At 42.0% G+C, this 21,933-nt stretch overlaps 1 protein-coding gene across 3 annotated transcripts in view; it reads left to right on the top strand.

The window, feature by feature from the left end:
• LOC134358902 (catenin alpha-3-like) overlaps nucleotides 1-21,933 on the top strand; it is an 812,224-nt gene that overhangs the window by 595,054 nt on the left and 195,237 nt on the right. For 2 of the 3 annotated variants that reach the window (XM_063071542.1, XM_063071544.1), the window contains one exon: nucleotides 10,432-10,583. In XM_063071542.1, the coding sequence (XP_062927612.1) occupies nucleotides 10,432-10,583 (152 nt within the window). The remainder of the gene's footprint in view (nucleotides 1-10,431; nucleotides 10,584-21,933) is intronic. The other variant, XM_063071543.1, reaches the window with a different exon arrangement.

Below are 21,933 nucleotides of genomic sequence, written 5' to 3' on the forward strand. Positions count from 1 at the left end.
CTCATGGGGATGTTATCAGCAGAAGGAGATTCTTGGGCAAAATGCAGTATGTGTTTATATGGCTGGCTCCATGCAAAGCTGTGGTAGGTTCAGATAAGAGTAAACAGCACTTCATGCTGATGGTGGAGACCCAGTGATAACCATCCAGTTCAGTGGCAATGGTTAGCCTCTCTTGTGTTGGAGATTGCTATTGCTTCTGACACTCCTGGGGTGAAAATACTACTTCCACTTCACATGACTGTCGTATGTGTTTTCCTGCTTTGGGATGTGCCTGCTGCATTAACTGAGAGATGGACTATTTGTTGAGAAATGGAGAATGGTTGCATTGTTCACTGGAGCCCTCTTGCCTGAATTCTGCTTACTCTTTTTTTTGGTGAACGCAGCAGGCCAAGCAGCATCTGTAGGAAGAGGCGCAGTCGACGTTTCAGGCCAAAACCCTTCGTCAGGACTAACTGAAGGAAGAGAGAGTAAGGGATTTGAAAGTCGGAGGGGGAGGGGGAGATGTAAAATGATAGGAGAAGACAGGAGGGGGAGGGATAGAGCCGAGAGCTGGACAGGTGATAGGCAAAAGGGGATACGAGAGGATCATGGGACAGGAGGTCCGGGAAGAAAGACGGGGGGGGGGGTGACCCAGAGGATGGGCAAGGGGTATATTCAGAGGGACAGAGGGAGAAAAAGGAGAGTGAGAGAAAGAATGTGTGTATAAAAATAAGTAACAGATGGGGTACAAGGGGGAGGTGGGGCATTAGTGGAAGTTTGAGAAGTCGATGTTCATGCCATCAGGTTGGAGGCTACCCAGACGGAATATAAGGTGTTGTTCCTCCAACCTGAGTGTGGCTTCATCTTTACAGTAGAGGAGGCCATGGATAGACATGTCAGAATGGGAATGGGATGTGGAATTAAAATGTGTGGCCACTGCCACACATTAAAATCCACGGCCTCCTCTACTGTAAAGATGAAGCCACACTCAGGTTGGAGGAACAACACCTTATATTCCGTCTGGGTAGCCTCCAACCTGATGGCATGAACATCAACTTCTCTAACTTCCGCTAGGCCCCACCTCCCCCTCGTACCCCATCTGTTACTTATTTTTATGCACACATTCTTTCTCTCACTCTCCTTTTTCTCCCTCTGTCCCTCTGAATATACCTCTTTCCCATCCTCTGGGTCCCCCCCACCTTGCCTTTCTTCCCGGACCTCCTGTCCCATGATCCTCTCGTATCCCCTTCTGCCTATCACCTGTCCAGCTCTTGGCTCCATCCCTCCCCCTCCTGTCTTCTCCTATCATTTTGCATCTCCCCCTCCCCCTCCGACTTTCAAATCCCTTACTCTCTCTTCCTTCAGTTAGTCCTGACGAAGGGTCTCGGCCTGAAACGTCGACTGTACCTCTTCCTAGAGATGCTGCCTGGCCTGCTGCGTTCACCAGCAACTTTGATGTGTGTTGCTTGAATTTCCAGCATCTGCAGAATTCCTGTTGTTTACTCTTTTTTTTTCTGGTTTTGAGCGGTTTGATCAATGCAGACTGGGGCACTTCAGCAAGGAAGGACCTGCAGCCTGCCTGGGCTAGCGGCAAGGCACGGCACTGAACTGAACTAAACTGAATACCACTGGTTTGAATGTGATATTCCATGTCTTGTTTGCTTGTTTGCGCAATTTGTTCTCTTTTACTCACACGTTGGGTGTCTGGTGTTCTCTTGAACAGGTTCCATGGTGTTTCTTTGTTCTGTCGCTGCCTGTGGGAGGGTGAATCTCCGGTTGTATTCTGTATACGTACTTTGATAACACATATACTTTGAATTTTTGTATCTTTGAATGAAGTTAAGCTTTGTCCAGTCCAAGGGAAACATCCTCACTTCTAACCCTGTGATATTGAGAAGATCATCACTGAGGCACTGGGGAAAGTTAGGCCTCTGACATTGCTGATGAATCCCTGCAATGATTCCAAATATTGGAACATTTCCCCTTGATTCTAAATTACTTCAGCAATACACAAAATGCTGGAGAAACACAATGGGTCAGGCATCATCGATGGAGGGAAATGGACAGTCAATATTTTTCGCCAAGACATTTCACTTTCTCAATCTGCTATTGAACCAAGCCAAACTCAAGCCACGCATAAGCCCTTGCTTGTCAGTATTTCTTTGAACTTCTTGTGACATGTTTCAGGCACAGGGAGCCTCTGCTTGATGAAGACACTGTGATCGCTAACTCACAAAACATTCTATAAGTAAACATCCAAGGTGGACAGATTTGTCAGCTTCTTACTGTCACCCAGCTGTCCTGGTTCTCTCAGCACATAGCCCTGTTCCAGAACCTTCTGTCAAAGCATGATGGAAAAATAAACATTTCAGTCAGTTTATGGATTTTGCAGAATGCTTGTTAAATACAGCAGGTACAGTCAACCAGTCTTCCCACTACATGGTGAGGAGAAGCTCTTATCCCACCTGAACAGCAGTTCTTCCTACATATTTGGAACAAGTTTATGATGAGGATTGGTATCAAGTAATGCTGGATATGAGTGAGTGAGTTTTGCTTGATGGAACCGTTAACAGTATCTTCCATCACTTTGCTAATGATTGGGAGAAGGTAGATTGCATAATAATCTGCTGGATTGGATCTGATCAGTTTCGTCTGTGTGTAGAGTGTTCTCGACTGGCAGATGTCAGTGCTGCACATGAAGTGAAGACAGAAAATGCTGGAAATACTCAGTAGATCAGGTAGCATTTGAGTAAGAGACAAATAGTTACTATCTAAGGTAGGGGATGTTATCTGACTTTCTAGTATCTGCATTTCTTTGATTTTTATTCAGTATTGTAAGTGTGTTATAAGAGCTTCAATGTATATTCAGTGGACACTTTATTAGGTACACCTGTCCACCTGCTGGTCAATGCAAAGATCAAAATAGGGAAGAAATGGCCCCTGACCACTTGCCACAATATGAGATACACATTTCAAAAGCAAGTAGAAAACGCGCGTAATAAGGGCAAATTTACAATAGTCATGGGGGATTTCAATATGCAGGTAGATTGAGAAAATCGTGTTGATGCTGGATCGCAAGAGAAGGAATTTGTAGAATGCCTAAGAAAATGGCTTTTTCAAGCAGCTTGCGGTTAAGCCCACTAGGGGAAAGGTAATTCTGAATTGGGTGTTGTGTAATGAATGAGATTCAACAAGGGAGCTTAAGGTAAAGGATTCCATGGGAGACAGTGATCACAATATGATAGAATTCACCCTGCAGTTTGAGAGGGAGAAGATAGGGTCAGATGTATCAGTATTACAGTGGAGTAAAGGAAATTACAGAGGCATGAAAGAGGAGCGAGCCAAAGTTGATTGGAAGGGGACCCTAGCAGAGACGCCTCAAAACACAATGCTCATACTTTCTCCCCGTAACCTTTGATGCCCAGACTAACTAAGAACCTATCAAACTTTGCTTTAAACATACTGAATGACTTGGTCTCCATGATGGCTGGAGTTCCTGGGGGCATTTTGGAAGGTGCAGGATCGATACATCCTGAAGATGGGGAAGTATTCTTATGGAGGAATGAGGCAACCATGGCTGACAAGGGAAGTCAAAGACAACATAAAAGCAAAAGAGAGAGCATATAATACAGAAAAAAGATAGTGGGAAGTTTGAGGAGCGAAAATCTTTAAAACAAAACAAGGCAACTGAAAAAAAACATAAGGATGGAAAAGATGAAATATAAAGCTTAACTAGCCAATAATAAGAAAGAGTATACTATAGTTTTTCAGATATAAAAGTAGTAAAAGAGAGGCGAAACTGGGTCTTGGACCATTGGAAAATAATGCTAGAGAGGTAGTAATGGGAATAAATGTATGGCAAACTGATCTTAATAAGCATTTTGCATCAGTCTTCACTATGGAAGACAATAGCAGTATGCTAGAAAGACAAGTGTGTTTGTTGGTGGCAGAAGTGAGGGTTTTTGCTATAGCTGAGGAAAAGTTGCTTGGGAAGCTGAAAAGTCTAAAGGTAGATTAGTCGTCTGGACCAGAGGTACAAAGGGACTTGGAAGTCCTTGTGCTGGATTCCCTAAAGGTTAACTTGCAGGTTGAGTCAGTGGGAAGGAAGTCAGATACAACGTTGGCATTCATTTCAAGAGGACTAGAATATAAGAGCAAATATGTGATGCTGAGGCTTTATAAGGCATTAGTTAGACCACATTTGGAGTATTGTGTGCAGTTTTGGGCCCTTTCTCTAAGGAAAGATGTGCTGGCGTTGGAGAGGGTCCTGAGGAGGTCACAAGAATGACACTCGTAATGAATGAGTTAACGTATGAGAAACGTATGATGTGCTAGAGTTTAGAAGTTTCAGGGGAGGGGGATCTCATTGAAACCTGTCGAATATTGAAAGGCGTAGACAGAGTGAATGCGAAGTAGATCTTTCCTATAGTGGGTTAAGAGAGGACCAAAGGACACGTCCTCAGAATAGAGGGGCATCCATTTAGAATATTTATGAGAAGGAATTTCTTTAGCCAAAGTGTGGTGAACCTGTGGGATTCATTGCCACAGATGGCTGTGGAGGCCAAGTCATTCAGTATGTTTAAAGCAAAGGCTGATAGGTTCTTGGTTAGTCCGGACATCAAAGTTACAGGGAGAAGGCAGGAGCATGGTGTTGAGAGGCATGATAAATCAGCCATGATGGAATATTGGAGCAGAGCCAAGTGGCTTAATTCTGCTCCAATATCTTATAGTCTTAATGTGCTTGAAATAACTTTGACTGTGCCAGATCGGGTGGATTGAGTATCTTAGAAACTGCTGATCTCCCGAGATTGTCACCCACAATTGTCACCAGAGTTTATTGAGAATGGAGCGAGAAACAAAAAAAAAAATCCAGTGAGTAGCAGTTCTGTAGGTGACAATGCTTTGTTAATGAGAGAGATCAGAGGAGAATGGACAGACTGGTTCAAGCTGACAGGCAGGCAACAGTAACTCAAATAACTATGCATTACAACAGTGGTGTGCAGAAGAGCATCTCTGAATGCACAGCAGGTCAAACATTGAAGAGGGTGGGCTACCATCCTGTCACCAGTGAACCTGGTGTATGGCCCAGCCATCCTGGGCTACACACCAGGTCCGGTACAGTCCCTCCCCTTATTGATTTAAGAAACCCTCCTGAATGCCCCTAAAAAAAAATTGCCTCATCAGAACCTTTTGACTCATAAGATCCCAGTTTATATAAAAGAGTTGAAGACCCCCTTGATAACCATAAGACCATAAGACCATCAGATTTAGAAGCAGAAGTAGGCCATTTGGCCCATCAAGTCTGCTCCACCATTCAATCATGGGCTGATCCAATTCTTCCAGTCATCCCCACTCCTCTGCTTTCATCCGATACCCTTTGATGTCCTGGCTAATCAAGAACCTATCTATCTCTGCCTTAAATACACCCAATGACATGGCTTCCACAGCTGCTCGTGGCAACAAATTCCACAGATTTACCAACCCCTGACTAAAGTAATTTCTCCACATCTCTGTTCTAAATGGACGTCCTTCAATCTTGAAGTTCTGCTCTCTTGTCCTAGACTCCCTACCATGGGAAATAACTTTACCATATCTAATCTGTTCAGGCTTTTTATCATTTAGAATGTTTCTATGAGATCCCCCCTCATTCTCCTGAACTCCAGGGAATACGGCCCAAGAGCTGTCAGACGTTCCTCATAAGGTAACCCATTCATTCCTGGAATCATTCTCGTGAATCTTCTCTGAACCCTCTCCAATGTCAGTATATCCTTTCTAAAATAAGGAGCCCAAAACTGCAAACCATACTCCAAGTGAGGTCTCACCAGTGCCTTATAGAGCCTCAACATCACATCTCTGCTCTTATATTCTATATCTCTAGAAATGAATGCCAACATTGCATTCGCCCTCTTCACCACCAACTCAACCTGGAGGTTAACCTTTAGGGTATCTTGCACAAAGATTCCCAAGACCCTTGGCATCTCTGCATTTTGAATTCTCTCCCCAACTAAATAAAAGTCTGCCCATTTATTTCTTCCACCAAAGTGCATGACCATACACTTTCCAACATTGTATTTCATTTGCCACTTCTTTGCCCATTCCCCTAAACTATCTAAGTCTCTCTGTTTCCTCAACACTACCTACTCCTCCACCTATCTTTGTATCATTGACAAATTTAGCCACAAATCCATTAATATCATATCCAAATCATTGACATACATCGTAAAAAGCAGCGGTTCCAACACTGACCCCTGTGGAACTCCGCTGGTAACCAGCAGCCAGCCAGAATAGGATCCCTTTATTCCTACTCTCTGTTTTCTGATGACCAGCCAATGCTCCACCCATGCTAGTAACTCCCCTGTAATTCCATGGGATCTTATCTTGCGAAGCAGCCTCATGTGCGACACCTTGTCAAAGGCCTTCTGAAAATCCAAGTACACCACATCTACTGTATCTCCTTTGTCTACCCTGCTTATAATTTCCTCAAAAAATTGCAGGTTAGTCAGGCAGGATTTTCCTTTCAGGAAACCATGCTGGCTTTGGCCTATCTTCTCATGTGCCCCCAGGTATTCCGTAATCTCATCCCTAACAATCATTTTCAACAGCTTCCCAACCACTGACGTCAGGCTAACAGGTCTATACTTTCTTTTCAGCTGCTTCTCACCCTTCTTAAATAGCGGAGTAACATTTGTAATTTTCCAGTCATCCGGTGCAATGCCAGAATCTATCAATTCCTGAAAGATCATTGTTAATGCCTCCGCAACCTCTCCAGCTACTTCCTTCAGAACCCAAGGGTGCATTCCATCAGGTCCAGGAGATTTATCCACCCTCAGACCATTAAGCTTCCTGAGCACCTTTTCAGATGTAATTTTCACTGCACACACTTCACTTCCCTAACAATCTTGAATGTCCGGTATACTGCAAATGTCTTCCACTGTGAAGACTGATGCAAAATACGCATTCAGTTCCTCTGCCATCTCTGCGTCTCTCATTACAATATCTCCAGCATCATTCTCTATTGGTCCTATATCTACCCTCAATTCTCTTTTACCCTTTATATACTTAAAAAAGGCTTTTAGTACCTTCTTCGATATTAGTTGCCAGCTTCCTTTCATAATTCCTCTTTTCCTTCCTAATGACCTTCTTAGTTTCCTTTTGCAAGTTTTTAAAAGCTTCCCAATCTTTTATCTTCCCACTAGCTTTGGCTTCCTTGTATGCCCTCTCTTTTGCTTTTACTTTGGCTCTGACTTCACCTGTCAGCCATGGTAGTGTCCTTCTTCCATTCAAAACTTTCTTCTTATTTGGAATATATCTGTCTTGCATTTACCTCATTTTTCGCAGAAACATCCAGCCATTGCTACTCTGCTGTCCTTTTTGCTAGTGTTCCTTTCCAGTCAACCTTAGCCAGTTACCCTCTTATGCCATTCAAAATGAGGGCATTCACCTCTCATAACAAAGAACCCCCTTACCTTATGGTGAACGCCAATTGGGCACCTCTCAGGTGTGAACTTCAGGACAGACAGTGGAAGACTCACCTCAGTCCCACTTTCCATTGAGTGGTCTCAGAGCAGACCTGAGTGAGGACCTGCTGAACAGCTGAACAAAACAGACTGGGAACATTAGTGGGATCCTTCAGGAAAGTACGTGAGCACTTTTCTTGCTGGATACCGTTTCTTACGGTTGGATAGCATTACCATGTGGAAGAGATTCTAGGAGTTGCCTCATACAATTTTCTGAATGGTTACTGACAATGGTGTTCCAATTTCTAAAACCACATGTCAAAAGTCCTACAGTGAACTTGCGTTGTCACTGCTTACTCAGTGCCTTGCATTACTCCATGCTGTTGTAGAGGTAGGGAGAACCCCTACACAGATTTCTCTGTGTCTCAGCAGAAGGATCCCGTAAAGGACAGGTTGACTATTTGCCTGAAGATAGCACACAGTAGAGTTGACAGTACAAACACCAATGAGTAACGCAACGTATTGCAGTATATGACTAGTGTTCAGGAACTCATGATAGGAAGAAATAGCTAAATAATCAGCAAACTGTTTAAATGTAATTTACTTATTGTTGTCTGGTGTTGAATATATTTTTCTGTGCTGGGTAATGAGCAGGTTCCATTTTTACAGATGCCCATAGATCAATTTTGAAATTGGAATTGGAATTGACTTATTATTGTCAGAGGTACCAGGGTGCAATGAAGAGTTTGCCTTGCATATGTTCAGATCAATTCATTACATAGAGCATTAGGTAAGTCAGAAAATACAGAAAAAATACTTGATATGCTAACCATGACTCCATGGTATTGTAATGAAAAGTATTACAACCACAAAATGAAAGCACATAAGACTGATAAGAAATAACAATTCCCAAAAGTGCAGAGAGGAAACTATTTCAGAACGACTGTATGGGCATAAAATGGTGCTAGTAAGTTTGTGAACCCTGTAGAATTTTCTCTATTTCTGCATAAATTTGACCTAAAATGTGATCAGATCTTCATATAAGGCCTAAAACTAGATAAAGAGAACCCAAGTGAATAACTAACACAAAAAACATTATACTTGTTCATTTATTTATTGAGAAAAAATGATCCAATATTACATGTAGTTTTTGGAAAAAGTATATGAACCTTCGCTTTCAGGAACTGGTATGATCCCCTTGTACAGCAGTAACCTTAACCAAATGTTTCTGGTAACGGTTGATCAGTCCTGCACGTTGGCTTGGAGGAATTTTAGGTCATTCCTCCTTACAAAACTACTTCAACTCTGAGATGTTGCTGGGCGTCCTTGCATGAACTGCTTGCTTCAGGCCCTTCCACAACACTTCTACAGGATTAAGGTCAGGGCTTTGACTTGGCCATTCCAATGCACAAATTTTCATCTTTTTAAACCATTCTGTTGTTGATTTACTCTTGTCTTTCAGATTATTGTCTTGTTGCATTTTCCAACTTCTATTAAGCTTCAGGTATGGCATGCTACCCTGACATTCTCCTGTCTTCCTACAATTTTGAATTCAACGATTGCAAGCTGCCCAGGCCCTGAGGCAGCAAAGCAGCCCCAAACCATGATGCTTCTTCCACCTTGCTTCATGGTTGGGATGAGGTTTTGGTGTTGGTGTGCAATGCCCTTTTTCCTCCAAACATAGCAATGTGCATTTCTGCCAAAAAGTTCAACTTTTGTCTCATCTGTCCATAGATATTGTCCCAGAAGTGTTGTAGAACATCCAATTGGTCTTTTGCAAATATGAGATGTGCAGCAATGTTTTTTTTGCAGAGCAGTGGTTTCCTCCATGGTGTCCTTCCATGAACACCATTCTTGTTCAGTGTTTCTCTTGTAGTGGACTCATGAACAAGTTCTAGAGATTTCTGTAGTCTTTTGCTGTTACTCTTGGTTTGTTTTCCACCTCTTTCAGCATTGCATGTTGTGCTCTTGGTGTGATCCTTGCAGGATGCCCACTCCTATAGAGAGTAATAACAGTACTGAGTTTCCTCCATTTGTTGTCAACTTCTCTTACTGTGGACTGATGAACGCTCAGATCTTTAGAAGTGCTTTTGTAGTTTTTTCCAGCTTGGTGTATCTCTACATTTCTTCTTCTCTAAGGCCCTCTGAAAGTTGTTTTAATCGAGGGATGGTTCACATAAACAGACCTTTCTTGAGAAGAGCAGGCTCTGTCAGTAGCCTGACTGTATGTTTTTTTTATAGGGGCAGGGCACATTTACAACCCACACCTCCAATCTCATCTCATTGATTGGAGCACCTGACTCCAAATAGCTTTTGTAGAAGGCATTACCCCAGAGGTTAACAAACTTTTTCGAACAAATACATGCAATGTTGGGTAATTTTTCTCAATAAATAAATGAAGAAGTATAATGTTTTTATGTTATCTATTTAATTGAGTTATCTTTATCTAGTTGTAGGACATATGTGAAGTTCTGATCACATTTTAAGTCATATTTGCGCAGAACTAGAAAAAATTCTACACGGTTCACAACCTTTCTAGCACCACTGTATGTCGGACTTCTGAATTTAATAATATTACTGGGCCTTCTTTGTGAGTCGAGTGATCCTAACCCAGTGACAGCCTATATGCTTTTGTTCTCAGCTCTATATCCCTGCAGGGGAGCTGTTCATGTAAGTATCCTACCTTTCAGTGACATGCTTTGGTGGTTGGCATTCTTGCAATGCCATATTAAGATCATAATAAGTGATCTGATGGCAAAAATATATTTAGTTAATAACTTTGAAAAATTGCTCAGATAATAGAAGGGAAAATGATTGCAGAGCTTAAGGGAAAGAGACTTAATTGCAACTAGCTAAATAATTTTTTCAATAAATAGGCTCAGCAACCATACGTAGAATGGCTTCCTTTGTGCTGAAAGATTTTATGATTCTAAGTTCAGTGGGAGTGTACTGACTGCATATATTAACTGCAGTATGCATTTTTACTTCTCCCTAGCAGTTGCAGAGTTTGTCGCACAAGTGAATGTTGCATTGGAAAAGCTCGGCAGGGAATCCACTTCCCAGTTTGATGACAGTGACTTTGTGGAGTCCTCCAGGAAGGTCTACGATGCAGTTCGTGATATCCGAAGTGCTGTTCTGATGATCAGGGTGAGTGTTTGCCTTCTCCACATGACTTGGATCTTCCTGAAGGATGGCGTTTGGTTTCCTTGATGGCTAGATTCCACTGGTTCTCCTTTTCAAAACTGTAACCATCCACAGCAGTGGCACTAACAAAGTTGGCAAAGTAGATCTTTTCAGAACAGGATCAGAGAGATTGCTCATGCAGATTTAATCTGCAGATTTCTCAGCAGCGTTTCTCCCAGGTAACTGTGCTTATCTCTGTACCAGATCCTCTCACCAGCACTCTTCCGAAGGTCTGTATGAGTTTAGTTAAAGTGGGAAAACCTATGCTTCACCATCTCTATAATCTTCTGAAGCTTTACAGCTCTTTGAGAATTCTGGGCTTTTTCATCACTTCCTCCTTGAAGAATTCCATTTTTTCCCTCAAATCATCCTCAAAATTTTAAATTACATAGTTCCCAACCATCTTCTCCCTCCTGTATCCCTCACTACTTAAAAACTTGAAGTGTTTTATTTTTCCAAAGGTGATGAATTATCAGTGAAGACATTGGGTACTGCACACAGTTCTGGTCACCACACTAAAAAGTGATGCAAGCATGCCAGAGAGGATATAAAAAACTCACAATATTCAGAAATGTGAAATAGTATTGATCAGGAATGAAATCGCCTGATCACCTGTTCTTGAAAAGGGAAACTGACCAACTGAGGTATTTAAGTTTTTGACAAGCTCCGATAGATTGCTTCGAATTGTGTGGAAGAGTGAAATCAGAAAACATCGATATAGTGGGCTTCAAGTTGTCTAATATAGGGTTCAGGAAATGTTATTTTTTTTTAACTGAGCAACTGATGGAATAGGAACTCATCGCCACAGAGATATATTGAAGTAAATAGTATGGGTAAGTTGAAGGTACAAGATAAGCTTACAAGGGAGAAAGGGGCAGAAGTACTACATGGAATTCAAGTGGGAGGAGACTTGAGTGGTGCATAAAAAAACAGCAGAGACAGCTTGGGACGAATAGCCTGCTTCTGTGCTGTAAGCCTCTGTACATGTATGACAGAGCATTTATTCAACTGATCTAAAATTCCCTGGGATGGGATGGTCTAGAAATTGGAAAAGGCTATTAAATTGTAAGTATGAGGTAGGTAGATGATTTTTTTTCTGAAAAACCACCAACAGGGACGCCTTCCACATTTCTTGCTCTTTGAGAAAACAGGCAGGCCACAGCTCTTTGGGAGGGATCCTGTGAGAGGGAAGCATTGTAACATTTTGTTAGTGATCGAGCTTCATGTATGGGTGAGGACATCAGAGAGTTTAACATAATAGTTCATCATTGTTCAGTAACTGTTAAATGTACATAATTGTTTAGCCTTTGCTTATGTGTAGTTTGTCATGAATTCTACTGTATTTCTTTATTTTCCTTGAATGCCTGCTAGAAAATGAATCTCAATGTAGTATATGGTGACTTTGATAATAAATCTACTTCACCATTGACTTTGACTTTGAATTGTTGGGAAGGTGGATCCTGTGATGATCAGGTTGCAGGATAAAAGTTATATTTGTTCTCTGATTCGCTACAAGGGAGCTACCTGCAGAGGGGTGGGTGTTGGGCTCCATGACAGAGCCATCATTCGTGCTTAAAGTGGACCAACCTGAAACTGCTATGCCACATCCAGATGTACGCCCTGGGACCAGGGTTACCAATGTGCTGTGGAGGTTCCTTCTGTTAATATCCTGACTCTCCATGAGCGAAGAACTTTGAAGTAGTGGCCAGAGAGATTCTGTGTTATGTCAAATGCAAAGAGCATCTGAATGGAATGGAAACTGCAGATTTGGCGATTCATTTGATAAACCTTTGTTTTTTATTAATTTATAGCTTAATCATGTGAATATTGTCCCATGAATGGAATTTTCAGTCCTTCATTCTTGCATTTAAAATGCTGCGTAAATTACTACTGTTGCTTACTTAAGGACTAGATATCTCTAATTCTGCACTGTTAGCATTCCTGATGCAGTGTGCCATCTGCTAATATTGCTTATTGGAACCTTAGGATGCCTATCTGTGCATGATTATCAGCCAGTTATACTTGGAGAATCAGAAGACGTAAGGGGTACTGAGTGTGCCAAGTGAGTAATTTTCTGCACTCTTGTTGTGAGCGCTCACTGTTAATACATTCTCTCAGTTGCAGATGGTTAAATATAACCCTTTACAATTAGAAATTGGGCAGGAATGCTCTCTTCTCACTGCTGCCATCATACAGGAGTCTCAGGACTCACACCACCAGGTTCTGGAACAGTTATTACCCCTCAACCATCAGGCTCTTGAACCAAAGAAGATAACTTCACTCAACTTCACTTGCCCCATCATTGGAATTTTCCCACAGTCTATGGCTTTGTCAGTATCTGCAGATGAACTGTCTTTTTGTGTGTTTTCCCCCTAACATTCAGTCTGTGCTTTTGTATTGCCATGTGTTCTTGTTTGTTTTCATGCCCTATGTGCTCCTGTCCCTGCTCCTGCTCTGCTCCGGCCCCTGTATTACTGAGTACTCCACCTCTCACCTGTTTCTCATTATTACCTGTTTTGCTGCCACTTCTGTCTCATTGTGCTCCACCTATCATCTGCCTCTCTGTTTACTGCTCAGTGTATTTCAGTCCTGTGTTTTCACCTGTTTGTTGCCAGATTGTGCCAGTGAATTTTCCTGAGCCTTTCCAGCATTTGTATCGGAACTCTGTCCATCTGAATATTGACTCTGCCTGTTTCCCGATTCTGGTTTTAGGATTTCTCTGGAATTTTTTATCTCTGCCTGAACTTTGATGCTGACTTTGTTGCCCCTCTGGATTTGCTACTCAGTAAATATCACAGTGCGAACACTGCGATTGGGTCCCTGCTTCAGTGTCCTGACAAGTTTTCATTTCATGCTCTTGATATTTATTGCTTATTTATATTTAATATCATTTCTTTATTTTTGGTATTTGCAGAGTTCGTTGTCTTTTGCACACTGGTTGAATGCCCAACTTAGTGTGGTCTCTCCTTGATTTATTTTATGGATATTATTCTACTATTGATTTATTGGCTATGTCCACAAGAAAATGAATGTCAGGGTTGTACATAGTGATATATATGTACTTTGATAATAAATTTACTTTGAACTTTAATTATGACAATAATAGAGTTTGACATATAAAATATTGTTTTTAAGATAGTATGTTGCATAAAATACCATTAATATGCAAAATATCTTTCTTTTTCAACAATTGTTTCTCAATATTCCTCTCTCATGTGTCTATTATTATTTTAAACAGTAGAAAGGTCACTTTGCCTTGGTATTTGGTTAAAGATATGAAACCCCAGAGAATGAGCTGCTTTATTCTTAATCCTCATGGTAACATGTTGAAAGGGGAAAACTTTCAAGCTCAGGAAAAACAATTCAGGATCTTGAACTGTAAATAACTAATGCTGAATGGAATGTTCAGCTGCTATTTTGTCAAGTCAAGGTTATCACCTAATGTACAGTGTATTGAAAATGGTCTGACATGGGAAGAAAGCAAATACTAAAGTCTGATTTGAAGCTTCTTTCTTGACGGTTGCTATCTTTCCCCTCTTGAAGATAGCAAAACGTAACCCATTATGGTTAAAGTAACACATAAAATACTGGAGGAACTCAGCAGGCCAGCCGGCATCTATGGGGGAGAAAGTACAGTCAACATTTGAAAATCACTGCGTGGAAAGTGAATTGTGATAGTAATGCAGATGTTTTAGTTCTAAATTAATACATTGTTTAACACATTGAATCATTGTATGCACATCAACATTTTATTCTTGGGTTAAGATGCTATTGAAGACAGAACAAAGCTGAGTTGTTGGAATTGAGGGCAGATCAGCACGTTCTCATGCAATGATCCATCAGGTTTGGGAAGTTGAATGCGCTCGTCCTTTTTTTACATCCCTAATGGAGGACCTGATCCACATGCTCTCCTGGGTATGTGTATCAACAACAGAACTGCTCAGCTTCCACATTTGTGGCAAAATTTGGGAATTACTGCACCCTGACCATGAGGAGTAGTGTAATATTTACAAATTTGTTTTGGGGAGGAGGCTCAAGCTGCCCATGTGTGCTCTGCGTCCATCACAAATGCTGGGCAAAGGATCAGTTCACTAAAAGGGCTGGATATCCATGTATTTAGATACAGCACGGTAACTGACCCTCTGGCCCATGGAACCCATACCCCCAAATCGCCTCATTACATCCATGTGACCAATTAACATAACAACCAAATATGTCTTTGGAGTGTAGGAGGAAACCGGAGCACCCTGAGGAAACCCACATGATCATGGGGAGAATATGCAAACTTCTTACAGACACTGGCAAAATTGAACCCAGGTCCCTGGCCTTACAATAGTGCTATGCTGCTGTGCACAAGTATATACAGTCCAAATTCATTGTGAATCAGAGCTGTACGTTGTAGAGGGAATTAGAATTCACTGTGGCCAAAGCTGGTGTGTGGACCAGTTTTGTTTCGCCTTAAGCTATGCATGCAATTTGCCCTCACTCTCAGCAAGACAGTAGCCCACTTGTGGTGGAGTTCCTGAGATACCCAGAAAAGGAAGATTTCACAATTCAATGGAGGAGGGGTGAAGTAATCAGGTGCTAAACGAGACTGAGTTACTGCAGCAGGAAGGAGATGTTAGTATTTCAGTGAGGCACTACTGAAAACTTCATATTCTACAATGAGAAATGTTGGGGTGCCTAGAAAATAGCCTGATGTATAATTTCTGAAGCTATGATTTTAAAACTGTTCTGGTCCCCAGAGTAATCCTCATCATCTTACTTTACATTAGAAAGTGTTCTTTTAAGATTCTGGGATATATGCCATCAGATCCTGGGGGCTAATATGTATTAACGTTCCCCCAGAAAGGCTGAGAAAAAAGTTTCAAATGAGGATAACTAAAGAGTATAACTAAAGTCCACCCAAGGATAAAAGAAGGAATATGTGCTTGGAACCAGGGTAAGTAGATAAGATACTGAATTGGTACCTTATGTTGGTATTTACCAAGGAGAAGGATTTGGTGAATAGTGAAGACAGATTCAGGCATGCTAATTTGCTGGGACATTTTGAAGTTAAAGAGGAGGTAACTGAAAAATGTTAATACATATTAGCCCCCAGGATCTGATGGCATATATCCCAGAATCTTAAAAGAACTAGTTGAGAAGATTACTGGGGCTTTGACAAAGACGTTTGTGTTCTTACCAGGAAATGATGAGGTCATAGTAGACTGGAGATTAGCATATCTTTTTACCTTTGTTTAAGAAAGGAAATGGGGATAACCTAAGGATTTAGAGGGCAGTGAGCATATACCACATCCGTGGTAGGGAAGCAATTGGAGATGATATTGAGAAATAGAATTTTTTCACATTTGGGAAGGCATGGCCTGCTTAGGAACAATGAGCATGGCCTTGTGCAGGGTAGATCACGTCCTAAAGCATAGTAAGATTTTTGAGGAGATTACAAAGGAGCTTGTTGAGGTAAGGTAGTGGACTTTAATAAGGTATTTGATAAGGTCCTTCGTGGTAGGTTCAGAATCAGATTAAGGTTTGCTATCACTGGCATATGTTGTGAAATTTGTTGTTTTATAGTAGCAGCACATTGCAATATATTTAAAAAACTGTAAATTACAATGAGAAATACAGTGGATTGGGCTATTGGTTAATCAGGGCAGCTACTTATTTGGGACAATCCTTAAAGAACAAAAACTAATTGAGAAGATAGCCAGGATTCCTTTTGTTTATTTGGTCCACTGTGCCCTTAACGGGGACAACATCTAACTAACATCAGTCGAGTGCACTTGTGTGGCCATTGGACACTACACTGTGCTTAGAGCTATTTTTTTTTTCAAATAGCATCAGTTGTATGTGTTTGTGTTCCAAACACAGTGTATTTTGTCACTGATAGTTGACAGGAAATAAGCAGTAAGACAATTCATAACTGTTTTGTTCACTGCAGTTTCAAACATTCGGGCTTGGAGATGCCAGAAGTGGATAGGAGTAAAAATGAAACAATTTCACTACTTCAACAAATTAAGAACTACAAAGAATTCAAAAGTATTGATAATCATCTTACAATGAAAATTAAGATTTGGATGATGCAATTGTCAAAAGGATTTTATGAAGACAGTCAATTATTTGCAATAAGTGTCTCTGCTAATATTGTTCATTTGTAGTCAATCAAAAGAACGTGACAGCATACACTAGATGAATTCTGCCATAAATAACATTTAGGAAATAATACACATTTTTTAGTTGTAGTATTAGTAGTGTTCTTGTTTGTTCTGTTTTTTAAATACATTATTTGTTACTCAGTTGTCATTTTTATACGTTTTAAGCTATTTACATGAAACTTCAGCTAATTGGGCCAGCTGCTTAATTGGGCCAATATGTACTGGTTCCAATGTGTCCCAAATAATCAGAATCCACCGTAGATTAAAAATATATATGTATGAAGTAAGTAGTGCAAAAAGGGAGCAAAAAATATTGAGGTAGTGTACATTGTCCATTCAGAAATCTGATGGTGGAGGGAAAAAGTTGTTCCTAAAACATTGAATGTGTACTTTCAGCCTCCTGTACCTCCTCCTTGATTGTAGCAATGAGAAGGGGGCATGTCCTGGGTGAGGGGGTTCGATGGCACAGTTTGAGGTATCATCTTTTGAAGGTGTCCTGGGTGCTGAGGGAGGCTAGTGCTCAAGATGGACCTGGCTGAGTTGACAACTTTCTGCACACTTTTCCAATCCTGTACACTCACCCCTCCATAGCAGATCCAATGCTCCCCAGGGTATAGCTACAGAAATCTGCGAGACTCTTTGGTGTTATTCCAAGTCTCCTCAAACAGCTGATGAAATATAACCGCTGTGGCGTTTCTTTGTAATTACATCAATATGTTGGGCCCAGGATTGATCTTTGGATGTGTTGTCACCCAGGAACTTGACACTGTTCACCCTTTCCACTGCTGATTCCTTGATGAGGAATGGTTTGTGTTCCCTCAGCTACCCTTTGCTGAAGTCCACAATCAATTCTTTGGTCTTATTGAAATGAGTGCAAGGTTGTTGTTGTGACACCACTCAACCAGCTGATCTATCACACACCTGTATGCCTCCTCCTCACCATCTGAAATTCTGCCAACAATAGTTGTGTCATGTCATCAGCAAATTTGCAGATGGTGTTTGAGCTGTGCCTGACCACACGGTCGTGGGTGTACAGAGAGTAGAGCAGTGGGCTAAGCATGCATCATTGAGGTGTGCCAGTGTTGATTGTCAGCGAGGAGGAGATATTATTTCTGACTTGCACTGACTGTGGTCTCCTGCCGAGGAAGTCAAGGATCCAGTTGCAGGTGGAGGTACAGAAGCACAGGCTTTGGAGCTTGTAGATTAATTCTGAAGTTACAATGGTATTGAATGCAGAGCTGTAATCAACAGACAGCAGCCTGATGTAAAGTAAGTATTTTATTTTTCACAGGCGCCCCATTAGCCAGTAGGACAGTAGGGAATGGGGGTCTAAGGTCTCTGCAATTCAATCATACCTGCCCACTTTCCATGCTCTGTTTTCTTAAAGGGGAATTGCTGTTGTCCAGGTGATCCAAGACCCAGTGAAGAACCAGTGAGATAACATCTGCTGTAGACCTTTTGTGGCGATAGGCAAATTGCAATGGGTCCAGGTCCTTGCTTAGGCAGGAGTTGATTCTGGCCATGACCACCCTCTCAAAATACTTCATCACAGTAGATATGAGTGCAACTGGTTGATAGTTGATGAGGTAGCTCACCCTGCTACTCTTGAGCACTGGTATGATTGTCGCCCTCTTGAAGCTGGTGGGAAACTCTGACTGCAGCAGGAAGAAACTGAAGATGTCCTTGAACACTCTCTCCATTCAGCTGGACAGGTTTTTAGTCCCCTGCCAGGTACGCCATTAGTACCTGATGCCTCGCGAGAGTTCACCCTCTTGAAAGATGCTCTGACGTCAGCCTCTGAGACAGAGATCACAGGGTCACCAGATGCTGCAGGGATTTGCACAAGTGTAGAGTTATTCTCCCTTTCAAAGTGTTGAACTGATCTGGGGGTGAAGCATCACAGCCATTCGTGATGTTAGGTTTCACTTTGTAGGAGGTAATGACCTGCAAACCCTGCCTGAGCTGATGTGCATCCGATTTCCCCCTCTAACCTCAATCAGATTTGCTTTTCACACTTAAAATAGCCTTCCACAGATTGTGTCCTGACTTCTGAATTGCTAGCCTTGAGTACCACATTTCTAGCCCTCAGCAAACTATAAATCTCCTGGTTCATGTCTTGTACACTCTCAAAGGCACACACTCATCCACACAGGTCTGGATGAAGTCAGTGACAACTGTGGTGTATTCATTCAGATTGGAAGATGTATCCCTGAATGTTGTCCAGTCCACCAACTCTAAGCAGTGCTGTAACCACTTCTCTGCCTCCTTGGTCCTCACCACTAGTGCTGCATTCTTTAGTCTCTGCCTGTATGCCAGGCATTAAGAATAGCCAAGTGACTGGACTTTTGAAAATGCGGGTGTGGGATGGCATGGTATGTCCTTGATGGTGGTATAACAGTGTTCTGGTATATTGGTGCCTCTGGTATGTTGGTGGTAGATGTTCAGAGATGACTTCAAGTTGTCCTGGTTGAAATCCTCCACAATGACTGGAAAGGCATCAGGGTGCGTTGTTTTGTGACTACTGATCATGGTGTGGAGCTCCTCCAGTGCCTGTCGGAGGAGGAATGCACACCGCTAATGGGATGGTGGCAGAAAACTCCCTTGGCAAATGAAAAGGATGGCACTTGACCACTGGATGTTCTGGGTTAGGTGAGCAGGATTGAGACACAACCCATCTTGTCTGTGCACCACAATGAGTTAATCATGAAACATACTCCACCTCTACCTTTAAAAGACTCAGCTGTCCTGTCTTTTCAGTGGATGGTGAAGCATTCGGGCTGCAGCTCTGTATCTGAAATGGTGGTAGTTAGCCATGTACCCTTGAAGCAAAGTATACAGCAGTCCCCAATGTCCTACTGGTATTGCAATCTTGATCTGAGGTATTTAGTTTTATTTTCTAGAGAATACCCATTTGCCAGTTGGATAGTAGGGAGTGGGGCTCTAAGGCCTCTCTCTGCATTTCAATCATACCTGCAGACCATCCAGCTTTCTACACTTAATCTTCTTAAAGGAGAATTGTACTTGCGAGCCAAGTCTGCCATCTGGGGTCAGTCGATTTTGAGGATTGATAGATTTTTTTAAAACATCTTAAAGATGTTGCTTGCTGCAGTCCCCAGAGATGTGACTGTGGATTTTTGGCTGTAGTTGTCCTAAACAAGAATATTTGACAATTCCGAGCAAAGCACCGCCACTTATTGGCACTTAAGTAGGCAGATGAAGACATACAAGATTCAGGGCGAATTGCAAGTTTGGAAATGGAACTGGATGGCCTGTAGATGACAGAGTAGCAGCAGAAGGCTGTTATTGAACTAATAACAGGCAGAATTGAAAGCTGAGCGAGAAGCGATAGAGGTTTTTTTTTAATAAGTTATCAGAGGCATAGATAATGTGGCCAGTCAGAATCTGTTCCCCAGAACAGAACTGCCAAACACCAGGGGGCATTCTTTTAAGGTGAAAAGAAGGATGTTTAAAGGTGATGTGATGAGCAGGTTTATTTTTCTGTTGAGAGTGGTAAGTGCCTGAAATGAGTTCACCAAGATCAGTGGGAGAATCAAGCAGATTGGTGTTGTTAGATAGGCGCATGAATATGAAGGGAATGGAGGGATTGGGATGATACACAGGAAGTGGACATTTGGTATAAATTGACACAATGTCATGGGCTAAACTGGCTGTCCAGTGCCACATTCTATGTTCTAATGCTTGGGAGATGCTAGTCACCTCAATACCTCCCTTTATCAATACCTCCGCACTCCTTACTTTTCCTCCATTGAGTCCACTGGTTGTTGTGGGACAGATTGGAACTGTTATAACATCCAGGCTCGCTGAGGGGTCCTGGCCTGAAATGTCAAATGTTTGTTCCTCTCCGTGAATGCTGCTTGACCTGCTGAGTTCCTCCAGGATCTTGTGGATGTTTATCTTTGAAGTCCTTAAGAACGGTGGTGACACCACTTTTTGTTTAGGCAGTCTTTGGGATCAACGTTAAGACCATAAGATATTGAAGCAGAATTAGGCTATTTGTCCCATCAAGTCGGCTCTGCCATTTCATCATGGCTGATCCATTTCCCTCTCAACCCCAATCTCCTCCTCCTGCCCATAACCCTTCATGCCCTGACTAATCAAGAACCTATCACCTTCTGCCTATACTCAATGACTTGTCTTATACAGCTGCCTGTGGCAACGAGCTCCACACATTCACCACAAATTTTGGCTCAAGAAATTCTTCCTCATCTCCATTCTAAGTGGACGTCCCATTATACTGAAGCTGTGTCCTCTGGTCCTGGACTCCTCCATCGTGTGAAACATCCTCTCCACATCCACTCTATCGAGGCTTTTTAACATTTGATAGATTTCAATGAGATCCTCCCCGCCCCCCATTCTTCTGAATTCCAATGATTACAGGTCCAGAGCCATCAAACGCTTCTCATATGTTGAGCCTTTAAATTCGGGAATCATTTGACTAAATCCCTCTCTAACGTCAACATATCCATAAGGGGCTACAAAGCTGCTTGCAATTCTCTAAGTGAGGCTTCACCAGTGCTTTATAATGTCTCAACATTACAACGTTTTTTACATTCTAGACCTCTCAAAATGAATGCTCACATGGCACTTGCCTTCATCTCCATCAATTCAACCTGCAACTTAACCTTTCAGAATCCCTGCACAATGACTCCCTCAGATTTTTGAATTTTCTCTGAATTTTTTTTGAAATTAGTCTGCGCTTTTAGTTCTTCTAGCAAAGTGCATGGCTATACACTTTCCAACACTGTATTCCGCCTGTCACTTGTTTGCCCTTTTTTGCCCATTCTCCTAATCTGCTTGTCCTTCCAAAGGGTTTTGGCTCGAAATGTCAACTGCAGTCTTTTCCAGAGGTGTGCCTGGCCTGCTGAGTTCCTCCAGCATTTTGTGTGTGTTGCTCTAAGTCCTTCTGTAGCCCCTCTGCTTCCTCAACACTACCTGCCCCTCTACTTGTCTTTGTATTGTCTGCAAACCTGGCCACAAAGACATCAAATCCATCATCCAAATCATTGACATGTAACGTAAAAAGAAGTAGTCCCAACACAGACCCCTGTGGAACACCACTGGTCACTGGCAGCCAACCAGAGAAGGCTCCCTTTATTGCCACTCTTTGCTTCCTGCCAATCGGCCAATGCTCTGTCCATGCT

Source organism: Mobula hypostoma, chromosome 19, assembly GCF_963921235.1.
Source record: "Mobula hypostoma chromosome 19, sMobHyp1.1, whole genome shotgun sequence".
In the NCBI taxonomy this organism is placed as follows: Eukaryota; Metazoa; Chordata; class Chondrichthyes; order Myliobatiformes; family Myliobatidae; genus Mobula; species Mobula hypostoma.